This window comes from Streptopelia decaocto (assembly GCF_964273445.1).
Source record: "Streptopelia decaocto genome assembly, chromosome: 1".
Lineage (NCBI taxonomy): Eukaryota > Metazoa > Chordata > Aves > Columbiformes > Columbidae > Streptopelia > Streptopelia decaocto.
Window position 1 is genome coordinate 92,771,407 of NC_138663.1, and position 26,485 is coordinate 92,797,891.

The window sequence follows — 26,485 nt, forward strand, 5'->3', positions numbered from 1 at the left end:
TTCTTACTCTTTGGTTACCTAGACGGAGAATGTCTTATAACACTTGCAACTTCTTACACTAATAATTTTTTTTATATCTACATCTAATTGGATGTCTCCGGACTTTTTTATTTTCACTTTAGCTGCACCTTTTGCTGCATTGTTACAGAGGTGGTACAGTACACAAAAACCATTCAGAGACTAAACCTTGATGTTAGAAACAAAACTTGGAACAGCTTTGTGAGGCAGAAGTTATTAACTTAACTGGAGCTAAGTGGCTCTCCAGTATCTTTATTTAAATTTTGCAGCTTGTTGACTTAGACATCTGAAAGAAAAAAAAAATGTTTTGCACAGTTGTCTATTTACTAAGAATAAAACCTCAATGTTCTTTAAATTAGTTATTTTTTTACCATGGTTGTGGACACAGTAGAGACAGAGGTTAATAATAACATTGTTTTGGACCGTCAGACTGTCAATTTAGTATAACACAGGATCAAGTAAAATAATGACCCAAAACCTGCATTGCTTTATGTTGACCTACACAGGGATATAGAAGGAGGGCCAATTTAATCAAAACCTTTGGCTTGTGTCTTCTAGCCACACCAGGGGTTTGCTCTGACAGGTGACAGACATGACTTTCTCTTCTTCTGTTCAATCTTTCACTAAGAGAGGTAGTGCAGAACAAATACTAACTAGTCCTGGAGGAATGCTAAGATTAGATCATTCTTCATCACTCTTTCTTCCTCACATCTCATTGCTCTTTGGGGTAGGTGGTTGTGTTTTTAGAAGTATTTGCCAATTCTGCTCAGAAACAAGGTCACAGAATTAACAAAGCTTAATGAAAGAGATAGGATTATGGAACAAATATGTAGGAGTCCAACTCCACCCAAACCCATTTCTGCCTGGATAGGGTGACCTGACCTAGATGACAGAAATAGGAAGTGAAAGGATAACAAATTACTTTCAGGGCATTCAGAAGATGTGCTTTTTCTTTTAACTTGAATCTTTTTATTTGTGTAACCGTACTGGAGAAGGAAGGCTTGATTCAGTCTTGAAGACTGCTGAAGTTTCTGGGGCAGTTGGAAGGGCAGGAAAGAAGTACTATTAAGTTGTGGGACTCAAAGAAGTATTTCATCTCTACTGGTAATTTTCCAGAGAAGAAAAGTATCCTTGCATACGCTCTTCTTGAAAAATCAAGAAAGCACCTTCTTCTTCCACGTGACATTGGTCTTCAGAGGTGTAAGTTCCCATTTACTCATCCTCATGGACTTCCTTTCCTTCCTGGTCTTGTGGTAATTATTTATCCATGATAATTATATTCAGTGAGCATGGACATGAGGGAGAGAACACTGAGTGCCCATTATAGATTCTTGTAGCAATTCAGAGATACAAGTTTGTGTCTTTCCCCTTAGGAACGAATATCCTATTAGAATGAACTCACTTTTCTTTCAATAAGTTGCAGCTTTTCCAATCCCAAATCAAAGATATGGTAACTCACAGCCTACAAGTAGTAAAATAATGATGATGTGTCTGGAAGTCCAAGCTACAGAGGAAATGAATACCTGGCCAATAAAGGCAGCTCAAGAATCAAAGTCCAACTCGATCACGTAGCCTCCTCCATCTGCAGCGATACCAACACCCCCACTAGACCCATGACTCCCTGCCCTTCCCATTGATTGCTGTCCTGTCAGATACACCAGCGGAGCTGTTTGTGGGAATATGCTCTAATCCAGTTTCAGTTAAAATCAGCCTGGGTAGCAAAATGCTTTACACGTTTAAGGTAGCCTAGCTCATTTTCATTAAACCAATTAGGAAGTTCTGACACAAGCAGTTCAGACAACAGAGGAGAGCTGTCTCTGATATAGACTCTTAAAAAGCAACTGGAAATGGGGTGAGGGAAATAATCACTTTTAGCTGCCTTGGTGCTGAGTAAGAAGACTACATAGACTGAAAGACTACATAGTCATGTTTGGATATGACTACCCACTGCAGTAAAACTGCCATGATAAAAAGCTTGGTCAAACTTCTTCGCTGGTTGACCTCCTTTAATAAAATTGTGATGGGTAGACCTTGGCCACTTGGCAGACGCCTACCCAGACACACTCTCACTCCACCTCCTTAACACGACGGGGAGAAAATATGATGAAAAAGCTCATGTGTTGAGATAAAGACAGGGAGATCCCTTGCCAGTTATTGTTACAGGCAAAACAGACTCAACTCAGAGAAAATTATTGTCTTGCAAATAGATTTGGATGGTAAGAAACAAAGACAAAAATTAAAACACCTTTCCTCCACAACCCCTTTTGTCCCAGGCCCAAGTGCTTCACTCCTTCGTTCCCAGCTCCTCTATCTCCACCCCACAGTGAGAGGTGCACAGGGGATGGGGAACGGGTGTTTGTGGTCAGTCCACAACACCTCCTCTCTGCTGCTCCTTTCTCCTCACAACGTTCCCCCACTCCAGCGTGGGTCCATCCCACAGGCTGCAGCCCTTCAAGACAAACCTACTCCTGTGTGGGCTCCCCACAGGCTCCTGTTTCCTTCAGGAAATATTCACCTGTTCCACCATTGGGTCCTCCACAGCTGCAGTGTGGATATCTGCTCCACCGTGATCATGTCCACAGCTGCAGGGGAATCCCTGCTCCAGCACCTGGGGCACCTTCTTCCCTCCTTCTCTGACTTTGGTGCTCGCAGGGCTGTTTTTTGCATCTTTTCCCATCACTTCTCACTGCTACGCAGTGTTTTGCCTTTTCTTACGCATGTTTCCCCAAGGCACCACTATCGCAGCTGAGTGGCTTGGCTGTGCCTGCGGTGGGTCCATTTGAGTCAGCTGGAGCTGGTTGTGTCCATCACGGGGCAGCCCTGGCATCTTCTCACAGAGAGGATTCCCTTACACAAGCTGGATGAGCAGTGAATTTGCTTCGTCTCTTTACCCTGGTCCTCTCCTAGAGATGGTCTGCTGATGAATGTTTTGATTTAAGACACTGTACAATTTGGTATATTTAGTATTTTCAAAAGGTGACTTTTCGCCCCTCAATTGGAAACATCTTCATGGGCCAACAGTAACAAGAAAAGCACTTTCCAGCTCTTGCCTTCATTCCCACTGTATGTGTCTGTGCATATGTCTTTGTGTGAAACTGTCATTTTTGAGCCTTTCTTCTCTCTTTCCCTCTCCAATTGTTTTACTTCCTTATCTATATCCTAAACCACTTTTCTTCCTCCAGACTATTCTGTTTCAGCTTTATCCATCACCCTCCAGTCAACATCAGTTTCCCACTTAGTGATTCTCCTGATCACACACACCCCTCCCTTCCCCTCCAAAGAGAATTGGGATTTGTGGGCATCACAGATTCGATCTGCCCTTATCCAGTGTAGGCACCAGGAGTGAAAACATAATCCAGATCAGAAATACAGTTGGTTTAGCTCTCTGCCCACCTAATTCCATTTGACTTGAAGTGTCACTGGTATCTGAAGGCTACTTTTCTCTTTGACCACCTCTAGAATATCTCTGATGTCTTCCAAGACATTCTCTGTTGGTTACCTAACCTCACTACACAACCAGCAAGGTTATGTATTACCTCTTATGGATGGAGTGAGTGCACTTGTTCTAACAGGATCAGGCTCACAGATTGCATTTAGTTGTTGTTTTGTAAACTAAAAATAGAGTTGGACTTCACAGGGTGTCAGAGTGATCCAAAATGAAACACCACACTATAAAGCCTCAGCCTAATGAGATGGGCTCTATAGCGTGTCTCGCCTTCACATGCATATATTGAGGCACTTCACAAACATGGGATTTGGAAAGCATATTGATACACATTTGAATTCTTGTTGAAGCAGAAAAGTAAGTGGGTGGTTTGGTGTTTTTGTTTGTACATTGAGTAGGTAGTTAAGAGGTTACATTATTCCACTGCAGCCTACATGGAAAGATGTTTGAAAGGGTCAAATACCACAATGGTTATTCATGTTCAGCTTGCTTTTCAGAGCTCCACTTCTTTGCAGCATGTGGAAGCATGGCAGAGCAGCATGGGATATTGTTGCTTAGTAATCTGAAAGAATGAACATGGAAAACCATTTATGTTCAACCTACATGTGTTTATTTTCAGTAGACTACAGTACTTCTTTCTTATTTTTCTCTTTTATTCTCTTTCCCTCTCCTTATTTCTGTAATTATGCTGATACATATTTTTGAGATGTTTTTTCCACTCCTTCTTTACTTCATCTTCTGGTTTTGTTGTGCTTTCTTCCATGTTTTTTCATTTTCTCGACCACCTTGTGTTACCATCTCTTTTTATACATTCATTTGCATGTCCGTCTTCCTTTCTGTTTTATTTTCCCTCCTCCCAACCTTCTTCCTTTTCACAGCATTGGAACACGGGAGGTAGTCACCCAGAAGAACTTGAGTGGCTTGGTGCCCATCCGAGATTTCAGACTAGATCCCAGCCTTCTCTACTCTATTCCTTTACTAGCTCTCAGCCCCAATTTACTGATTGTGTGGCTGTTTCTGAGCATAGCATACCTGGTGGCCAGATTACGTTGCAAGTGAAGATAAAGATGATTTAAACAAACAAAAAAAGTGCTTGAATGTGTATTGCCACTTGGTACCTGCTGGACAAAGGAATGTGTCATAGCATTGTCTGCCAAGAATTATTATGCCTTACAATTTTACGTTTCTATTGTACTAAACTGTAAATATACATCAAATTATTTTATCAAAAAGAATTGTATTGAAACTTTATTGTTCTGCTTTCAGTGCTTGTAACATAGTCTGACATTGGCCTGTTACCTCGTTACTTTAGCCGGCCTGAAGATCCAAATATAGTTTTGTGTTACTTGTTTCATGTATTCCAGAGAAAGGAACTCTATCTGAAAGATTTTGTATCTTTTTGTATATCTAAGGTGTATGCTAATCTTGCCTTTCATTTTTATGAAGTATGAAGAGAAAAATAAAAACATGGGTGGGGTTTATAAGAAATTATAAGACATTTATTTAAAGAAATAGACAAATTTCTACCTTTGTTTCAAAGCATAATATCCAAATTCCACTACTGAACAGTTTGTAGAACTGTTGTTGTTCCTGTAGAACTGTCTTGTTCCTTTCTCATGGTTAAGTATGTTCCAATAGACTAGTGTACCCTCTCAAAAAATAACTTGCGGTGCGCTGCATGCAGGATTATTTCATTCTGTTTGTAGATCTGCATTTTGTAATGTATTGAAGACATAAAGAGAATGACTTGTGGTTAGGAAGAAGATGTAATTGGCATTAGCCTGCTAATGATCCATTATCTGTTTCAGGTGCTTTGTTAGAGAATTTAGTCTGAAACAGGGTCATTATCATCCTAGAAGTTAAGATACTGGTTGTTAATATTTCAGGCAAGAGGAGGGAGGTATCAGTTACCTCCTCTAGTAGGTGGGTTTGAGGTTTTCCGTTGAGCTTTGTTTTAATTACACTAGACTAAATATTACTGTTATTTCCGTTTATAAGTGTTGGACAGCTTTAATAAATTATGATGTTGATAGTGACTTAGAGATAAATGAATGATGGTTAAGTTAACATTTATTTAAGTGGTGAGACTAAAGCAGCTTACCTAGTTTAGTCACGCAGAATAATTACATAATTTATATATTGCACTAAACTGTGAAAGGCCTATTTAAACCAAAAGATTTTGTTGATGCCGTGGTCTGGCAGAGCTTGGCAATAGCAATAGCTGATCAAAAAAACTAACCTCATTTACTGTAGTTTGCTAAATTCATAAAGGGATTTACTTCGCTTGGTGCCTGAGATGACAGAAAAGTGGGCTTCTGAGGAGAATTCTTCCAGTACTGTGATTTCTATTTTCTACTGTTATTAATTCATTAAAAAAACATAGATAGCTATAGCTTTTATTATCAACTTCAATGAAATTGGAAAGTTTCTGAGAGAGGTAAGCTTAAGAAAAGAAAAAAGCACAGAATAAAAATCAGAATAAAATCCTAAAGTTGCTGGATATTCTAACTAAGGAAAAAGTATGTGGTTATATTTGTGTCTTTGTGAAATCAGACTGTACAGTACACTATCTCCTGGCATTTTTCCTCACTATTTTTCCAATTTTCTTTTTAAAAGAAAAAAAAAAAAAAAAAGACATGCATGTATATTTACATTAATATATTTAAGCATGTGTCGTATTTGTTTTTAGTTGCAGTGAATTTAGGTAAAGCCTTGCTGCTGATGAGATTTAAAATCATGGTATGATGGTATTGGACATATCCATGTCCTGTGCTAATATCTAATACCACTGTGTCTCTGTACAAGTTATCTCTTCTTTCTGACAAGCACTGGTTCATTTGTTATGGGTACCAAAATCTACCTATTTACCAAGCAAACAAATGTCAGGTTGCACTGTGGCCTCATTCTCACAATGTGATTGGGTGTCCTGGGTTCAGTCTCTCACAATGTGAAAGTAACTTTGTTAGGCATATCTCCACTCAACTCCCTGAGATTATTGATCTGTTTAATTATTAATTCGTGTGAAGGCTTTGCTAACGACTATCATTAGAGTTGCAGTAAGTCCACCCTTAAATTCATCAAGAATGAAAGCCTAAGCTTTTTGAAAATAATGTAGTTTTTTCCTTTTTTTTTTTTTCTTAAACTTTGGTGGGGACAAGTTTTCATCACTTTTCTTTCTTAGCTTGATCTCTGCTTTTGTTCAGGCATTCAGATTTAAAATGCTGTAGTGCACACCGCTTACATGCCTCCAGCAGAAGAAATGTGGCACATGAAATGGTGTGTGAAATACATCTTTGTCACCATATCTGTGGGCCAGCTGTGCCACGGGGGGACACGTGCAATAGCCAGATGCAGTGGAATGAGTTATGAAAATAATTATTCCATTTGGAGTGAAAATGCTCATCTAGCACCCCAGATTTGCTAGTTAAACAAGTTTTTCTTAGATCTCTGAAGTATAATTTGTGCAAATTTTGGATGGAACTATTTGACTGTGACAGCCGGGGGCAGGGAGGTCTGTAAAACACGACACAATACCATAAAAATAGTGTCATCACGTATGATCTATTCTGTTTTAAAAAGCATGCACAGAATGTGCTCCAGAGACAAATTTCAAATTTACTCGAACTTGTTTCTGAAAGCAAAAAGTTACAATGTTTTATGAAGTCAAACTAAGCGGTACACACAGAACACAGTTACAGTCAGTTTGATTAGCCAAAATTAGAAGAGCAATGAGGTCCGCAAGAAAACTTTCAAACTGAACCAGAATCCAAATCCTCCTTTTGAATGAGATGACCTGGTAGATGCTGCAGCCATCTCCAAGACAGGACACTTCCACCATCAGATGGTGTACTGTACACTTTGCCATAAAGTTCTACTATTCATTGTTTAGGTTTCGGTTCTCTATCAGGGAAAGACATCCTCCTACAAGCCTAAATTGATTTCTAATGTATATTTTAAAGATAGTGCTTCCTCTTTGTATGTCTGTTTTTGGAAATAATCAAAGGAACTGTGGAGTAGATTTACAAGTGTAAAGAAGCCTTATAACTGGAGTAGTTTTTTATTGTAGCACAGAACCTCTTTGTAATGTGGGGCAGTTGCACCAAAACATAGGGTAAAAATTAAATTTCTCACAGCTTTGTTTCATTGGGGTGATGACTGTCAACACAGCCAATCTTTTTTGCACTCAAAGCTGATATTTCGTGATCAAGAATTTTTTTTTAGAGTATGTTGGTTTTCAAGTCAGTTTATGCCTGGAGAAATAAGGGGAAAGTCATTATTTTTGTATCAGCTCTAATCTTTAAGTACTGATAATGCTGACATACATGGAACAGTAAAATTACTTTAAAGCTCTTATTGGGAGATCAGCAGTTTTTCAGCTTAATATACTAATAAATTAGCAGAACTGCTTTTAAGCAATCTCATAGGATCCCTTGTGCAATGAAGTGGCATGTGAACTCCACAACGGTGCACCCTGAAATACATGAAACCGTCGTGAAAGAACTTTTTTCAGTAGATGCACTGCTGCTTTTTACAAATGCAAAACTAGCGATCAGACATAGCATGTATCCATTCTGTGTGCTTCTTACTAGCATTGAATGATGAGTCATCATTTTAAATATTTGCAGTGGCAAATTAATTAAATGCTCATGAAGTATAACCAGCTTTTTGTTAATGCTATAAAATAACCAGTTCATTTCATCTTAGTTTAAGTCTTTTTTTTTTCTTTTTTACTGCTGTCATTTTTTGTGCTTGTTTTTTTTCCCCAGTGAGGGTTGTCGTCGAGAAAATACAATGAAGAATGTTGGATGTCGCAAGTATGCATTTAATTCCCTGCAACTGAAGGCTTTCCCAAAGTATTACAGGCCTCCAGAAGGAACTTATGGAAAAGTTGAAACATAAGCATCCTATCTCCTTTAATTGCTGTTCATTTAAACATGTGGGTACACTCTAGATTAATACATGATTTTGTCATCCAGAAGAGATCAATAACCTTTTCGTACGTTTCACTAGGTTACACAGAGCATGTTACCTACAGAATTGGAATCTATAGTAACAATTATTCTGACACCTTAGCTTGAGAATAGTGTGATGACTCTCTGCCCATTTAAATAGCCTTCAGTGTTTGTAAGATGAACAGATATTGTGCTACTTGATAATTACCTATATGCAAATAGTTAGGTACCTCCTGGATGGGCAAGGACTCTAAGAACGGCATTTAGGCAGCTGTTTCACATGACATCTTTTTATACTGAGTTGACTTGAGATTGAGCTTTTCATAAACTTTTTAAAACTGAGAGTAAAACTCCGAAGTTGTAAATAAAAAGGGATTGGATCCTAGACAGTCTAATAACTGTAGAATGCATTGTTACAATCATGAAACCGAAGTTTAACTTTTTAAAATGAATCAGCACAATAAAAACCAGGAGTATAAATTGTTTTACTGTATATAGGATGCCATCTTCGTATATGAAATTAACAATACATACAAGGCCACGCATATGAGGTTTAGTTTCTGGTTCCGACCAAATAAAACAAATTATTGTCTTGGGCAGATCAGGACTTGGGCACACATTGTAACTGATTTTAAAAAGTATTTCAAAACCATAATGATACTTAACTATTAATGCCAGCAACTGTTCCCCCTGCCCTTCCCCACTAGAAGGCAAGTGCAACAAGCAGTTGCTAATGTTGCACGTGACATGTTCAGGATGTTCCATTATATTGTACATTAATTCACACATTTTTATCCATGGGTTTTTATATCACTTTTGGATTGTAAGCATTAGTATCTTGGGGTGTCACCTTTTTTTGATTGGTGGGTTTTTTTTTCATATCAATTTTGTATGCCAACAGAAAAGTGCTCAAAGTGCCCAGCACATCCTCGTTACTTCATAATCAAAACTGGTTTCTGTTTAGCTTTGCATTTTACCTGGGTAGATGTTCAGAATCCTGGAGGGGGAGGAAAGTACAACTGTATTCAGAGTATTTCCGAGGAAGGTGGCAATGCCCTGTGTTGATGGGAAGGAACTGCTCATGTGCTACTGCTAATGCATGAGAACTGCAGATGTTTTCTAGCTTATGACTAAGGGGATCAGTTGGATATCATTTGATGAAAAATGTTCAACAGATCATCTCCTCAGAAGGGATCTGCAAAGAATGACTTTGAAGCTAAGATACCTTTTTAAAAAGCAGCTCAACATTATTTCCAAATTTTAACAGGATTAAGTCACCTCTAGCTAGCTTCATTCAGCACACTATGCCCTTTTCCTTCTTGGTTTCTAAGTATATAAGCTTTAGAATAGAAAAATCTGCCCATTTATTCTGGTGAGAGTAGCAACAGCCAGGTAAGTATATGGCTGTTTTCTGATTTCTTTCGCCCTCTCACTGATGTTTGTCTGTGCTGTCACTGCTCTATCAATCAGTCATGTCCATTCTGCTCCCATGTAGGTTTGGGGGTTCCAGGTCTAGCAGTTTTTGCATTTTGCTTTTTTCAGTTTAACCCTGAGCAGCATGTCACAAAGCCAGGTCACAGAGTTCTGCTGAACTAGGTTGTTACCATTCCTTCATTCTCTCTAGGATAAAAACTCACTAAATGCTGTGCAAATCCAGTGTATTGTCATACCTGTCCCAGGTCTGAACAAATCATCTACAGTAGGAAAGTCCTGTGGAAACTTTACAAACCCTCTACGCCAATTAATACGAGAGTTGATTTTATTGCTAATGTGTAAACACGTGGTGAAAAACATTGGAATGGGATCTCTTTCCACATTAGTCCATTAGTTCTGCTTAACCTCAGCCCATTATTAAATGTTACATTTATTTTTGTATAAACTATACTCTTTATATCCCTTAGTTTTTATGAGTTGATAATTTTATTTTGTATATTTTAAACATAATTAATTATATTTTAAGTCCTATATTGTTACACTAAAAATATTCCAATGTTCAGCTTCAGAAGGAAATTAACAAGAGGTCTATTGTAATAATTAGCAGAGCCACTCTCGTAGACTGTGGCCAACAAACATTAGAACTACTCTAGAACTTAGCGATCCTTTATTTTGTATACCAATATCATCGGAAGAAGTTGCAGGATTTTGTACGTGCATGGTTTTTGCTCACCTTTTTAAAGTGGTGGAATACCGATCTCAAGTACTGCATTGTTTTGTTTAAAATATTCTGATTTCAGTATGCTTACATGTACAACATCGTCATCCAGCAAGCATTTTATAGATACAACATGGTTGTTACATGCTCATCGATGGGCTTGTTTAAAGGGCGGAATGAACCGTAAGATCTCGAGCAGTTCATCAAAAAACTGTGAAACTTGAAATCCACATAGGACGCTTCACCAGGGTGAAGTAAGCTTTTCTGTTGCACAGGAGAGACAAATTTAAGGATTACTGTAAAGTGAAGTTCTGTCTAATGTTCTTTTTTGAGTACATTTTTTAAATTATAAAACATACAAAGGTAAAAAAAAGAAAACTGTTGCCAAGTATGTTCTGTGTATGTTCTGTGAAAGTACCTACAGCACAGTTGCCTTTTGTTTCATTTATACATGTAAAATTATTGTATAATACAACACTGTTTTGTCCCAACACAACTGTATTTGCCAAGCTTTGTGCATTGAAATATTTTATTTATTTGTTTTTGGGCAGTATTAATATATCGTAAACATATGGCTACTGTTTTATATATTCTAGTTCATCAAATCCATGTATGCTGTAAATGTGCTAGTCTTTAGGATGAAAACCAATAAAGAACTGACAAGAATAACAAATGACGGCTTACTTTTAATGTGTTTATGGTAAATTAAAAACAACGCTTTCAGGTTTCTTGGTTTGATATGTTGTATTTGCTGGGGAATATATTAAGTTGTGTATGGGGATATTTTATAGAGATCTGCAAGTCAGGAAGTAGTTACCCTGCTAAAGGACAGCTGCTATCAATTTTCTGTAATTAAGTCAGGCACCAGTTTGTCCCCACACTCTAATCATTCAGCAGCAACAGTTAAACAAAGCAGCAGTATGAAATATTTTTTAAAAATTTTATATACTTTCTCCATTAATCTTCTATGAGACCTTACTTAGCGTCATTGAATGTTTTTCACTCTTCCTTCTATTAACAGAACTCCTTCTCTGCTGCTGTTTCCACTTCAGCCAACTCTTCCCTCCAGCAGCTTTGGTGGTTGTGCTGCTTTTCAGCAGGGATAGGTTGTCATTGTTGATTGTCGTTCTCATTTCAGGTTAAATAAATTTTATATAGTGGTGTAACAGACAGTAATCCAGAGCATTCTGATTTCTATAAAATAGAAAGAAAACAAAAATATAATGCTGCTGTCACTGGATGCTTGAGAACTGCCCAATACCATTTTCTTTGCACGACAGAGGGCAGAGGGCCACAGGTGGGGCTCAATGAATTAGTTTTTCTTGTTACATAGAAAGAAAACAGTACCAGGGGAAAACCCACACTGCTTTCATTCAACATGCAAAAAGAGAACATGCTTGACAGGTAGGAATTCCTAAATTGCAAATGCAAAATACATATACATACGTGTGCATATCTACATTTCGAAATTTTTTAATTGGTGTCAAAAAAGTATCCACCTGTGTTCTTTTTAATTTAAAAAGGTGAGGAGTTTAAAAGATGGTTGAAAGTTTAACATCTTTAAAAGGCATTCTGAGCTAGTAGAGAAATTGTCAGTTGTTTGAAACTGATGTACACGTCTCCATAAAGACTGTTCCACTCAAAACTCAAGGCAACCGGGAATCCAGGTGGCCTGTGGAACTGTGGCTGGATGATGGGCACGTGTGTTCGTGGGCTGTAAATGGTGCTGCGGGCAGCGATGGTCGTGTGTGCTGGTGTGGAACCGGAACCCACTCCATCTCTTCACCATGGCTTCCGCTGTAGGACAGCCTTCCGGCAGGACATGAAGCTCTGGAACGGCCTTCTCTGTATGGGCACTAACTTCAGAACTTGGTGTCACAAAAGTAACATCTTAAAGAAGTTTGAAACGTACTCTGACAAAAGAGAGGAAACGATAATAGATGCAACACAAAAAATGCACGAGATACTAGAAGACCATGAAGAATACAGCAAATAGCAAAACGCTTGTTTAAACCAGGAAAAGAGTCCTCATCAGAAGAAATGGTAGGTAATGTTGGTGACCAAGTGTAAGCTTTTTCAGTCTTTTTCAGTTTGTGAATTTCTAAACATTTCGAAGATTAACTGCAGAAATTTTGTATCTGTATATTGTTGCCGACTGCATGGGGGTTTGTTTAAGATAGCTCTCTAATGAGTAACGAGACTTTCAAGCTATGAATGGGGGAAAGCTTAACAACATCTTTTTCTCACGTTATTTTAAATGTCTGGCAAACTTTCTGCCAATTAGTGGAATATTTTGCCCATTGCAACTGACTCCCGTTAGCAGTATGATGGTGACATGTGGAGCTGTGTCCTACTTTATTTGGTAGTGTCCAACATCATCAGTTGATGGCATGAAAACACAGTTTTAAGAGCCTGTTATCCCTGCCAATCATCCCATATTTTTTATTAAGTCACGCCAATATTATATGTTCTTTGCCAGGCTTGCCCTATGATTTCTGATGTTTTTGGTATTCTGCACAGACTTCAGCATCAAGTTCTTATTTTTTTGTGATGGCTACTGGTGCATATACCTGAAGTATTCTGAATGTCAAGTTTTGCAAATATCTTATTTTACACCATTAAGGAACATACTTTACATCCCCTAATGTAATTCATTGTATTTGGTCTGTGTAGTCCAAATACTTGGGATAATGTGATATTTATTACTGATGTGTATCATTTTGCACCTAACCCCAAATCACGATGCTTGTTGACTGTTCCTGAGCAGGGTCAAGGAGCCTTCCCAATGTCCCCAACAGTACCAGCAGCTGTAATCCCAGACTAGAGCACTCAGCCTGGACTTTGTCACTGCCCATCAGGCTTACTGAATGTTAAATTATTCGTAAAGTTGAAAAGAGAGATTACACTGGCCAGTGGGAAAGGTGTGACCTGGAACATGAGGAAATTACACTGTGACTGGAATTGGCGATCTGAGGCGGGAATGGTTTTGTTTGCTTTGTGTTCCCATCAGAGTCATTAGAAACCTTTTCTGCTGAAACTACACAGGGATTCCTGGCATAAACCTTTGGAAGGGAGTTTGGAAGTATGTCCCCATCGGATGGTGAGGGGAAAAGGGAAAAAGTTTTAGAAAATTATCGATCTAATACAAAGCTTTAATGATAAGGAATATAGAACTGGAATATAAAACCGTTACTTGTCCACAGGACCTTCAGATCAGCCCTGATGCTGGTAACTACAGTGTGTGCTTAGTTGCTTCAGTCTCCCGCTTCACACAAGCTCATAAAGCTTTACCAATGTATCGAAGCATAAGTAAAAACCTCACTGCTGCCGAGGCCTTGTGCAAGTTGTGCCAATGTACCAGTATGATGCAGAGAAACTCAGACAATTTAAATCCAGTCAGGATGGATGCAGTTTATGCATTTACTCATTATGTAATTAGCCAGCGATTGATGCAGAATGAAAGTAACAGGAACAGGAGTAATTGACAAAAACAAAATTATTATACAGGAGCAAAGAACTTGAAGCCATACCTTGGCAGTTCCTGCAGCAAGGAGGCCTGGCAGGTATATTATACCTCCCCAAAGGCAGGAATGAGTGTAATGCTGTTAAGCTATGGAAAACTCTTGTGGGCTCACGTGTGTGTGAGCAGGCACACATGGGAGATTGGGGCGCACCATGTCGCTCAACACGTGAAGAGAACAGCCATTACCCTGCCAGGGCCCTTTTACACTGAGGGTGGTGAAACCCTGTCCCAGGTTGCCCAGAGAGGTGGTAGATGCGCCATCCCTGGAGACATTCCAGACCAGGCTGGACGGGGCTCTGAGCAACCTGATCTAGTTGAAGATGTCCCTGCTCAGTGCAGGGGGGTGGACTAGATGACCTCTGAAGGTCCCTTCCAACACAAACTATCTTATTCCGTGATAACCGCTCCGCCCGTAGCCGCCCGCTTACCCCGCCCCGGCGCGGCGGCCCGTTGAAAACAAGCGGGAGGGGCTCGCGCACGCCAGCCCCCGGCCCTAACGGCTGCTGGTCTCGCGCGCCAGCGAGCCCGGGTGACGGCGGCGCTGCCCTCACGGGGGCGCCCTATGGACAGGCAGAGCCGGGCAGAGCCGCTGCTCGTAAGTCCCCGGGGCCCGAGGAGGCCGGAGCCGGGCGGAGGAGTTTCCTCAGGTGGGGTTGGCGGCGGGAGCGGCCCACGGGGAGCGAGCTGAGCGGGAGGCAGCAGCGGGCGGGTCGGCACTGGCGGCCGGTGTGAGGCGCGGGAGTGAACACCCCGCTCGGCCGCGTTGGCGGTTGGTAGAGCCCTCTCCCCCGCAGCGTACGTGTTACTCCAGTCACCGTTCCTCAGCAGCAAGGGCTGCTCGTCAGTGTGAGCTGAGTCATAGAATCGTTTCGCTTGGAAGAGACCCTCAGGATCATTGAGTCCAACTATAACCTAACTCTGGCACTAAACCATGTCCCTAAGAACCTAATATATGCATATTTTAAACACCTCCAGGGATGGTGACTCCACTACGGGAGCCTGGGCAGCCCGTTCCAATGCCTGACAACCCCTTCCGTGAAGATTTTTTTTCCTCATGTCCAATCTAAACCTCCCCTGGCACAACTTGAGGCCATTTCCTCTTGTTCTATCACTTACTTTGGAGAAGAGACTGACACCCTCCATGCTACAACCTCCTTTCAGGTAGTTGCAGAGAGCAATAAGGTCTCCCCTCAGCCTCCTTTTCTCCAGGCTGAACAGCCCCAGTTCCCTCAGCTGCACCTCATCAGACTTGTGCTCCCTCATTGTAGCCTGCAGCATCTCTTCTAGAAACATGCTAGCTATGTAGTATTCTTCAAACCAACAGGACTGAGAATCCTGTTGTAGTATTTGTTAGATCCTGTTAGATTTGTAGCACCCAGATAGCTTAATGAAAGAAATATTAAAATATAGGAAATATATATATATATATGTGTCTGGCATGTTGTGATACTATGCTTAAAGAGAAGTGAAAGCCTGATGTGACTAACAGGGTGCCCCAATTTCATAGAATCATAGAATTCCAGGTTGGAAGAGACCACAAGGATCATCTGGTCCAAACTTCCTTCACAAAAGCATATAGCCCAGTACCCTGTCCAGCTGAATCTTGAAAGTGCACAATATTGGGGAAACCACCACTTCCCTGGGGAGATTTTCTCATCATGGAAGATTTGTGGACTTTCCCCATTGAACTGCAAGAACTTTCTTCTTGGTTTAGGATTTCTGGCACATTACTGTTAAGGAATGATAGCTGTGTAGACAGACAGTGGGGAGTGTTAATTTTCTCGATGTACAACTCATTCAAGCAAAATGCTACCACTGTATCTGAGATTTTTTGCAAGGTTTCAGGAAAAAATCACAGAGGAAATTTAAAGGCCAGCTGGCACTGCTGTGATGGTCTGAATGCTCATTGTAGCCACAGAGGTGTGCTGTTTATCTAAATACTTGTAGTCTTCACTGTGTAGAGAGAGGAAATGGCATAACTCAAATTTATTGAGTTAGGGGAAGTGTTTTCCAGTGTGCTGATTTAATCAGAATTCCTGAAAGCCTACCAGGATTTTTTTCCCATGAGTTTATATTGCTGTATTGACCAAATCAGTGACTTCTCACAAGGAGGCTCCATTTAAAAACAAAGCCGGCACCTATACCATCCATTTTCTAAAGCTGTCTGGTGCTGAACCTGCCGATTTCAGCAATATTCAGTTTTTATTGCTCTAATAACTGCATTGTATGGATTTTTGCATGCAGTTGATCGATGCAAGGGCAATAAGTCAGGACAAAATGCATCTCATTCTCATTTCACGTACCTGGAACCATAGATTCAACTCACAGGCACTGCCCAGGTCCCACATTTACACATCTGAAATAAATAAAATAACAGTGAGGCACTCTGTGTGTCCTTGTAGCATGGACATTTGCTTTCTGTTTGAGCTGGTATGAATTACCCTTTTGGAGCATTTTTTTAGACAGTTGAGTTCAGCTGCTTCAAAGAAAGGAACCTTCTTTTATCCTTCCTTTCCTTCCTCCCTCCCTCACACATACATGAAATCTGAATTTGTCACTAACTTTCTAAATGTAGCTGAACTGTTCTATTCCATGTGCTTTTTTTTCCTTCTCAGTATTTCAAAGTATGAAGATATTCCATTCTGCCATGGTCTTTGCTTAGTCTAGCTGAATGATTAAAGCATTATTGATGTTTTCTTCAGCTCTGTTGATTTTTACACCCCATCCCTCCCTTGAATTTGAGGCTGAGTCTCCAGCCACAGAACAGAATTTGACAGGCAGGCAGATGTGAGCAAGGTTTGGCAGTCAGAAGCTCACAGGAAGAAACTTCTGTGTTGCTGGTTTCGAACAAGACGTTAAGTGAATATTCCCTGAAATTACTGTTATCCAAAAAGATTTCTAGTTAATCCAGCACAACAGGAATTTCCCTGTGAGCCTTAAGCTGAGTCATACCCATTTAATGTAGAACGTTGCATAGTTTTTAGGGACTTTCTTTATTCTTCATTGCCAAACTCTTCAATGTTGGCAGGATTTTGCTGGCAAATAACTTGACTGATAAGGACAAACTATACCAGGAGGATGAGTGATGCAAAGCTGAAGGGGCTAAAAGTTCTTTCCCCTTCCAGAAAACAAAAAACAGCCCATGAAGATGCATCTTAGTATCTTGTCTGATTCCAGCTTCTGTGTATTTCCTTCTTGAGAGGCAGTAAGCCATCCTCCCTAGCTTCTGTTGTCCTCTACATGGCCATAAATCAGGTTAATTTCCTCTCTCCTGTGAGTATTGTCTTCTCTGAAAATAATTCCAGGGCCAGGGAGTGATACTGGGTGAGGCAGAAGCTGCTCCAGGTGCTCGCTTTCCCAGTACACTTGCTTCCCAGCAAATTCCTTGTAACTAGGCCAAAATACCACAAGTGACTTCATCCTGCCATGGACCCTTACCAAAAAAACACCCAGGAAACTTTTTTTTTTTTTTTCCTTGGGAATTTCTTAGCTCCAGAATTAGAAATGTATACCTTGTACCTCCTTCCTAGAGGTCTTTCTCCCCTCATGCCCTCCCCAGCCCATACCTTTAGTCTCTTGTAGGATGCCAGACTCCAGATCCCCTATCTTGTTTGGGGCAAATAATTGAAATGTGATTTCTCACTGTTTGCAAGAGAGTCCAGCTTGGGCTTTAGGGCAGTCTGTTTGCTTCACCACCTGTAAGTACCCTCTGGCACACAGCCCATGTGAATCCCATTATCGCAGTGCTAGAACATCCCACTCACTTCTCGCTGCCACTCAAGTACTACTTGAGTCTTATCTTGTAAAACTTCTGGAGAGTCTGAGCATAACCCCCCTGAAGAGCCCATATTAGCCAGTGTTAATGACACTGATGCAGAACATTTGCTTCACAGTAGGCAGATAGAGTATTGAAGTCAGGTCTCAGCTACAGGGTCTTTCCTGAAGGACCACTATTTGGTGATCCTAACTTTACAAAACACTTCAAGGAGGTTCCCTTAGGAAGTGGCTATCAAATCTATCTTGACTTTTCCTTCCACCTTCTGGACTACTCTTGGATTTGAGCAGCTACTTTTATACTGTTTTGCTCAGTTGTCATATATAGTAGGGTTTTCATTGCTTCTTAAGACTCAATTTTTATTAGTCCCTCTGAGTTTAGGCTAGTGCTTCATTACATTTTCTCTGACTCCTGCAGATGCTTGTGGCTTTACTTTCTGGTTTGATTTCTTCTTTGCTATATATAGAATAAAAAAAATACATGTTCCACTTGCTCCTGGATCGCACAGCATCTAAGTAGCAAACTAGTAGTACTAAGTATGGTTAGCAGTTGTGTTCAGAGGACTGCTGAAGAGTGTGCTGGTCCAGTCATCCTGAAGACTGCTTGAGTATTTGTGTAACTGAACATAAAGTCCATCCTTTACTGGGGTTAGATGAAAAGCACTGGGCAAAAGACTCCATTTTGAAGCAGAACCTGTTTAAAATGAGGTGACACTGTGGTCTTCCAGTTGCAGCAACCATACAGGAGAAGCTGGGTTACTTACAGTGCCAGCATGCGGCTCTCTTCTAACGAACTGACTCACCGTGAGCTGAAGCTGTCACTGCTTCATGAGGCTGAAACACTGAAGCTCAGAAAACTTGCTCATAATTACAAGTTGGGAGAACAGAGAAGGCACAGGCAAAACTGTATTTAGTGTAAAACAGCACTCCATGTAGAATAATTTCAGTGAAAGGTAGCTTCTTATGCCGTGAAGGTAAAACATTAGTGCGAGCTGAATTTTACCCCTCATTGGGCTGGGCAGACAGTTCATGGTCAGCTGGTGTGCAGTGGACAAATTCCATATGAGCTGAGCACGATGCTCCAGTGCTGAGAATCTGCTGTTTACTCACAGTCTGCAATCTACATTGTCCTAGACTTTGGTATTTCTCTTGCAGGGCAGTGGCCAAGCTACAGTATGTACTGCTGTTGACAGAGCTCTGGCTAGGGCTGGGCCCAGCCCTATTCATCGGTATGTTGGTTCATTCCAAGTGTCTGCATCTGTGAAACAAACACTAACTGGCCTTTGACTGGAATTTTCTATCCTGTTCTGATAGAGTCTTTAACAAAATCTCTAATGCCTTTCAAGAGCTTTTTTAAATAGAGCTTGTGCTAATTGGTCTCACATGTTAAGGCCATACTTACCTACTTCAGGCTTTTAGAATTTAAAAACAGGCCAGAAATTTTTTGGGTTTTTAAAGTCTATTTACTTGTTAGAACTGCCCTTTCGGAGTACCAAAATAATTATTAAATTAACAGTAATTGTTTCTCTTCCTTGTTGGGAACTTCATATTCCCGGTAGCTTCCAGGTCTGGAAGAGCAGAGCTGACTCATGGTAGTTCGGCCCTCATGCTACTTTGAAGAAATGTTTTAAATTATCAGAGGCGCTGTGAGCTGCCTGGTTTCCAGGACAGCCAATCTTCCAAGCACTTTATCCTGTTTTTTCCCTCTGGTGTTTTCACTTGAGAGAGAACTTCCTTCATGGTCTGAGCTTCAGTCTTGTTCATTCTGCTTTTGAAAACACAGTCCGCCCTTGCTTCCAAGCTTCCGACCTTACTTCTCCCTGTGATATTTAAGTTGTCCTTCTAGCTGGCTGCAACATTTTCCATCTCATCTAGGTTTTTATATAAGACTTTACATGGGCTTTGGCAAAAAACCTTGTTTTCTTTTATTTTCACCTCAGCATAAGAGGTCTGTCCTTGCTTTTATGCTGTGATGTCTGTGGATGCTTCTGGCTCATCATCCCCACACTGCTTCCCCGCTCTCCTTTTCAGCAATTTTGGAAGTGTTTTCAATACATGTAAAGAATGATCACACCATAAAAGCTGGCAAGGAGAAGCCTCAGGGAGAAGGCAGCAAAACCTGTGGTGTATGCGTACTACCATGCACAGAAGTTTCTTTAGAAATAAGCAGCTCGTGTCCAGATTTTATTTCAACTCAATTCTGTAAATTACAGTTAGGACTTCTTTTCAAGGCAGCTCTTTTGCTTTCTTTAACTAGGCAGAACAGCATGAAATAGTTCTCCAAAATAACCTTTGACTAAAGGGAAGGAAGATAGGACACTCACAAGCAGGAATTCTTTAGGCCTAGGACATTTTCCTTATAAATGTGGGGGGGAAGGACATGCTTCCTACTCTCTTAGGAAACTGAAAACTGTGCCAAATGGATCTCAGTAGTTCAGGTTGTTTCACCTGTGGAATTTAAGTAATATTTAGTTGATGCTCAAGAGGAAACTCTTCAAAAGCAAGAACTGAGAATATTCTAAAGGCAGCAGAGGTTATTTGCATTAACACAAGATAATAGCTTTTTTTTTTGCGGGAAAAAAGGTCTAAATATTTGTGTGCTGCCTTAACCTGTTCAAAGGGAAATGTTTTTACAGCAGAAATTGTTTCCTGTCATTACAAATGCCTAAACCACAGTATCTCAGAATCCATTTCTGCTTCTCTCCTCCAAGGAATCAATTCTAATATAAACAGTTGCTGGGGAAAAAGAGGTGGTACATCACTTTAAGCAGCTTCTTCCACCTTGAAGTTCCTGCTAGTTATCTTCCCAAGTTCTATTTACAGAGAAACAGGCCTTGGCATGTCAGCAGCTTAACTCCTTATTCTTCATTTTGCATTTAGAGACTGGTTTGCCAAGTTACTCAGAAGGAAATTGCATACAAATCCAAGTTGAACATTTCATGACCTTGCATGGTTCTAGAAATACCCAAATTTTAAGAACGAAGGTGTTTCAGCAAGTTCCTATTTCAGAGATCTATTTCTTCAGCTTCTGCTGGTGGCAGGAAGAAAACAGCAAGCTGATAGTTGTACAGATCTTGTTTACATAAAAGTCACCACAATTACTTAACCCTCACATTTTGTTGCATACAATATTCTTTGTAACATAAAGGTTTTAACTATAGAGTTCTTACTCTCTTAAAGGATGGGTTCTGATAAAAATCTGCTGCTGTAAATTTTAAGAAGTGCCACCACATCCTAAGTAAATTCATGGTGCTAGTGCTAATGCTTTCTTGTAATTGAAAGGTTCATCTTTATTTCGCTTTAGCTCAGATGGATCTATGTAGTCTCTGGGGCTTGCCTTACTGTTAGTGAATGGAAAGAGCCACTTTAAAGGCACAGATAAATCACTTCTAAAAATGGTAACGTTCTTGTTCAGACCTATACAAGAACAGTGTTACTAAGGTGGGTGTAGCATAAACAGCAGCATCTGCTACTATGCCTGATACCTGGAACCTTGGGCAGTGTAGATACATTTCCAGCATTTTGGTATCCAGCTTTCAAGTGGGTGGTACTGTGTAATCCTGAAAGTAATTTCTAATTCTCCACTGCTATGTAAACCCACACTGCTGAGAAGCCAGGTTTCATCTGCAGTGAAGTTTCTGTTCATATAGGCCCCATGTCCAGTAAATTCTGGCCTGAAGACTAACTCTGCCAAGTGGACGCATGCATGCTCAAGTGCAGAGAAGACCAGGAGAACAGAATTACAGCAGACAGCTCTTGAAAAAAGCAGTATTTATTTTAAAGTACAACCCAAAGTTGTATCCCGTAAGAAATGCACAAGGTATCTTGTTTCTTTCACAAGTGTTGGCTGTGTGCATTTCAGTTCAACTTAAAAATGCATTCAGGTTTACAAATGTACAAACAGCACAGAAAGTGTATTACAGTCTCAACAGAATGCTCTTACATTCAGCCATTTGCTCTTAAGGTTTTGTGTTGGTTTTGTTGGGTTTTTTTGTTGATTTTTATTTTTTTTTTACATTCTTAGAACCTGTGTTAACAAAGACAGCCTTATTTTAAAAAAATACTCTGTATTTTAGCACAAAGTGCCTTTTGATTTTAAATTAGAACTTGGAGGATAATACTGGAAAAAATTTAAAAACCCAAACTGGTACTTTTCATAAAAGTATTGCATGCCAGGGCCGTTTTATAGTTCAAATTGTTTCCTAAATAAAGATGGCAGATGGTAAAATATGAAACCAGTGAAATTGTTCAGATTTACAGGCTTCAACTGTAGCTGGGATTTGTGGCCACACCCAGACTTTTTCAAGCTTATCCACAATCTCACACTACCATATTGCAGGGCAGACTTCAAAAAGGAGCAAGTGATGAAAGCATGACTGGTGGGGGGGGATGAGAAAAGGGGGGGGAAGCAATGACCAGCAACAGCCTGAAAATGATGTTTCAAAAATTTGCATTCAGAATTGTATCATGACCTGAATAAGAGTTCTTTCCTTTTGCTGAACTTCAGTTTTCATGAGGATAGTGTGAATTAGACCAAGGATCTGAACTTCTTCTTCCAATTGTTGGGCTCCAAATTCTCCAAGGATCATAGGTCTGTCCCATGTCTTCGGCAGGATTGGCAACAGCAGCAGCAGGTGGGGGTGGAGCGGTGGTGGAGTTTTCACTACCCATGAGATCAATGCCTGACAACGCGTTTGTTGGAGTGGTGAAGGGAAGGCCACTGTTGAGGTTGCTCGACCAAATGGAACTGCTGAATGGAGTGGTGGACCATAAGCCACTTGGGTTGCCAAGGATTGACTGCAGTGAAGACAAAGCCCAGTAAGTAGCAGTTCGATAACCTCTGTTTTCACCTTGTTTACAACCTCCCTGCTGTGAAACCCCTTCCGTCTTCACTGCAACATGCAGTTTGGAACTCCCTTTACTAGAACTTGCCCAGAGGAACCACACTACTAATGGTCACCGAACACCTCTGGCAACTGAATGGGCGGTAGATTGCAATTACATTACAGGCTTTTAAGCTGTTTTCATTTGCGCTTATCCATCCCCAGACCATTACTAATTTAAGCACTACTAGTGTTCAAGCTTTAACACACAAGGGCCAAAAAGTTCAAGCTTAATTGAACTAGTTAGAATGAGGTAGATGAACATGGTTCAAATCTCACAAAAAAATACAAAATTGAAGTTGTGATGGAAGGTCACAGCAAAGTCTATTCCTTGATCCTTTTTTGGCTGTTTGCAAACTTTTCTCCTTGTACTCAGACATATCTGTTACAAATTCCACATTTTGGGTGAACCCACCTGTGTTCAGCCACACTGTACCTCCCCATATTCCCAGTGTATACTTTTTCTCCCATCCAAAATGGCTCCAGATGAAGGGAGAGGAGACTGGGGAACTGGCCATTTGTCATGGAGCTCCAGTAAGTCTGTCTTGGCTCAAGACATCTGGAAGTCTCTGACAAATGGTCATGGTGCAAATGCAGGTGTGCTGCAACATGTCACAACTGCATTTGGGATGCACAAAACAGGTACAGCAAGCCTAGAGAACACGTGCAGAAATGAACAAGGGCCAGGTTTTGTCAACTGTTTTATTAAAGCCCAAACAGTAGCAAGCAACCAGCAGAGGAATCTAACCCGTGGTGTGGTGGAAAGTGACACCCGGAAGCAGCCAGAGATGGAGATGAGAAAGGTTAAGCATAACTTTCATGCTAATATTAGCACAGAACCTGCTACATGTAGGCTTAACGCACTACATACCTCAGTGCCAATACATTTAGTGTACATATGCTGTAAATTCAATTTGCAAATATACAGTAAACTTGATACATCCAAAAGGCAGTGGACTTGTTGAGTAAGTGCTGTAAGGTACAACCATCCTTATGTTTGGATTTACCGGGTAGAGATAGGGCAGATGAAAATCAAAATCCCTTTAGAAAAGTAAACAAGGTAAACTCCGCAAATGTCTTCATTTTGGTTTTTTATTTTCTCCTTCGCAATGAAGATCAGCTCACTGTAATCATACCTGAAATTGGTTGGACACTAACACATTACCACAGGTCCTCATAGAATTACCAAGGGTTGGACAGGAGCTCTGAGCAGACGCAGGGGTTAACTGGGCCAACATCATGAGGGCTCTCCAATGTCACTGAGAAGTTGAGCTAAACTAGGGTCACAGTTTATTACTGTTACATAACTAAAAGGTTATATTTAAGCTCTACAGGCATTAGACGACTAAGCCTACAGCAGGAAACACTCGTTCTGCTGCTCAGACACCAACCCTGACACATTCAAAGTCTACTCTATTTTCTCCTGTGCGCAAGAGCCAGAAACTATTCCTGTATGTCCCAAAAGCATTTGGGAAAGCCTCATAGACAGGCAATTGCTCATAAAGTTGAAGCAACCAGGAAAGGAAGAGCAGAGGAGAGTACCCAAGACTAGACTGCTAGGCTGGCAGCAGTCGGCAGTCGGACAGAACCACACACAGGGAAATGGAGGAAAGAGGAATAAGGGACTGCAGTTAGAAAGAAATCTGGGAAGAACTACCAGCAATGCAGCAAGGCCTGAGGGGAGATGGGATCCAGAAGTCAAATGCTATATATACAGAAGCAGAGTTATGCATAAAATGGGAAAGCAAGAGGAATAAGGAAGGAAAATGATCAAAATCAGCTCCCCAGAAACCCTCCTAGAAAAGAGGGTAACACAGAAGCCACTGTGTAAGTGCTCTTTGTAAGAACAGCTGTGGCTCTTGTGCCAGGGCCCTGGCCTGCTACCTGCAGTCTTACCTAGCACTTGGAGCAAGGAAGTTCAGTGGCAGTACAGCCAAGTCTTCCTGCTCTGGCTCACCATGAGCACTTGGGGGCGGGGGGGGGAAATCACTCTCACTAAAAACATCTTAGACTACTTACTTCAGTCTGTTTGCTGCTGTTTGTTTGTTAAGTGATCTTCTGATTGAATAAGCTCCTGAAATGCCTCCCTCCCCCCCTTTTTTTCTTCCTCCTTCTTCCCCAAAATTGAAGTATTTGAAGAGAAAGACTGACAATTCTTCTCTACCATTTATCTGGTTTCTGCCTCGATGCTTCCTAAAGTGCACCCTAAAGCACACTTTCCAAGTATTTTTCAGAAGTAGCTGGGAAACAGGTTAGGGGCTAGAGAGATTGTTCAGGTTGTCTTCAATTCTTTCTCCTATCAAATGCTGAGACATATGCCCTCCATGTGACTAAAAAGCAAAAATCTCTCCTTATATAGTTCTAGTGAGGTTACAGCTATGGTTGTAACCACATGAGAAGGGCAGGATTGGTGAGTGTGTGTCTCTAAGAAGCTGCATGACCTTCTTCAGCTTCCCCTGCCCCCACCTTCCTCTGCTCCATCTGAACTGCTACCAGGTGAAGTAAACAGTGCCTCTTACTCACTACAAAAACATTTTCAGAAGACAAGATGAAGAATGATTTCAGCTGGCACTGAAGACAGCTGTTGTCATGTGAGTTTTATTCTGACAGATAGAGAAGCACAAGGATGAGAGAGCACTGCTACAATGTGTAAAAGCTTTTTTTTCTTCCTCTTTGTCTATACTCAAGTTCTCCATCAAAATTAGAAGTCAGTTTAAAGACTTCACCTTATGCTCAGGCCTTTAGTGTTTTTTTTTCTAAACTGAAAAGAATACATTTGAGGTCGTTTAGATAAGTTATTCTTGACCTTTTGTTAATTTACAAGTAGGTGCAACACTGGATTCAGGAAGCAGAATCAAAGTCTGAAAGTTATCCTATTGGCTACTTTGCAACTGTCCAAACTGGAAGCAGAGGCAGCGTCCAGCCATGGCACAGGAGCAGAATGGTGCTTTCCACAATCCTGAAGCACGTGGGAATGGAGCACACTTTTCTAAGTGCTGCAAGGTGCTCTTGTGAGAAATATTTTCATGTGAAACAATCTACATGGATTCGTCATCCACAAGTGAGCAGACAAATCACTCATTGTCCAACAGCTGTGTCAAGTACACAGAATGATGAATACATATAACTTGCCTTTTCCTTTATTCCTCAGTCGATTTTTTTTAATCCAAATTTAAAAATCCTCTACATGAAATTAGATGGCAGATACAGAATGGGTTTGGAATAGTAAAAAAATGCTGTATTTGTACTGAATACTTACTGCAGTTGTGTGAGTCGGGGAACTCGAGCTTGTTGGCCAGGAGGGTGCAGAATCCGTAGCTGAAGGATCCCAGATGGATGATGGAACGTTACTGAATTCACTCCAGTTTCTCTGAACATCCTGCCCATATGCAGATCGAGCTAAACCAAGTTTGCTAAAAACCTCTAAAAAGAAAATGAAATAAAACTGAGTATATTACTCTTCATCTTCTTCCAAGAACCACAGCAGACTAATACTTTTCACAGTTTATCTCCTGTATTTTTTCTAGCAGGTCCTGCTGCAGTGCCAGGAAAGGTCACGCAGTAACACAGATCTCATTTCACACGCCCAGCATCAGACAGTGGCTAGAAAGTTAAAATCATGGTTATAGTGAGGAGAAGAGTTCTAAGCTCACTGTGTCTTATTCACTATCCACGTATGGGGTATGTTTGGTTCCTGGTATTTATCCACAAGCAACCAGTCAGGAAACCGGGCAGAAG

General features: G+C 40.6%; 2 protein-coding genes across 20 annotated transcripts in view; one reads left to right on the forward strand and one right to left on the reverse strand.

Annotated features, from left to right (window-relative positions):
- INPP4A (inositol polyphosphate-4-phosphatase type I A) overlaps positions 1-11,240 on the forward strand; it is a 125,799-nt gene extending 114,559 nt beyond the window's left edge. For all 18 annotated transcript variants that reach the window (XM_082073198.1, XM_082073205.1, XM_082073199.1 and 15 more), the window contains one exon: positions 8,230-11,240. In XM_082073198.1, coding sequence (XP_081929324.1) covers positions 8,230-8,362 — 133 coding nt within the window. In that variant the 3' untranslated portion in view covers positions 8,363-11,240. The remainder of the gene's footprint in view (positions 1-8,229) is intronic.
- Positions 11,241-21,620: 10,380 nt separating this feature from the next.
- The window catches only part of TMEM131 (transmembrane protein 131), a 102,408-nt gene continuing 97,543 nt past the window's right edge, over positions 21,621-26,485 (reverse strand). For both annotated transcript variants that reach the window (XM_082073169.1, XM_082073170.1), the window contains exons 40-41: positions 26,007-26,170; positions 21,621-22,661 (exon numbers count right to left, since the gene is read on the reverse strand). In XM_082073169.1, coding sequence (XP_081929295.1) covers positions 22,368-22,661; positions 26,007-26,170 — 458 coding nt within the window. In that variant the 3' untranslated portion in view covers positions 21,621-22,367. The remainder of the gene's footprint in view (positions 22,662-26,006; positions 26,171-26,485) is intronic.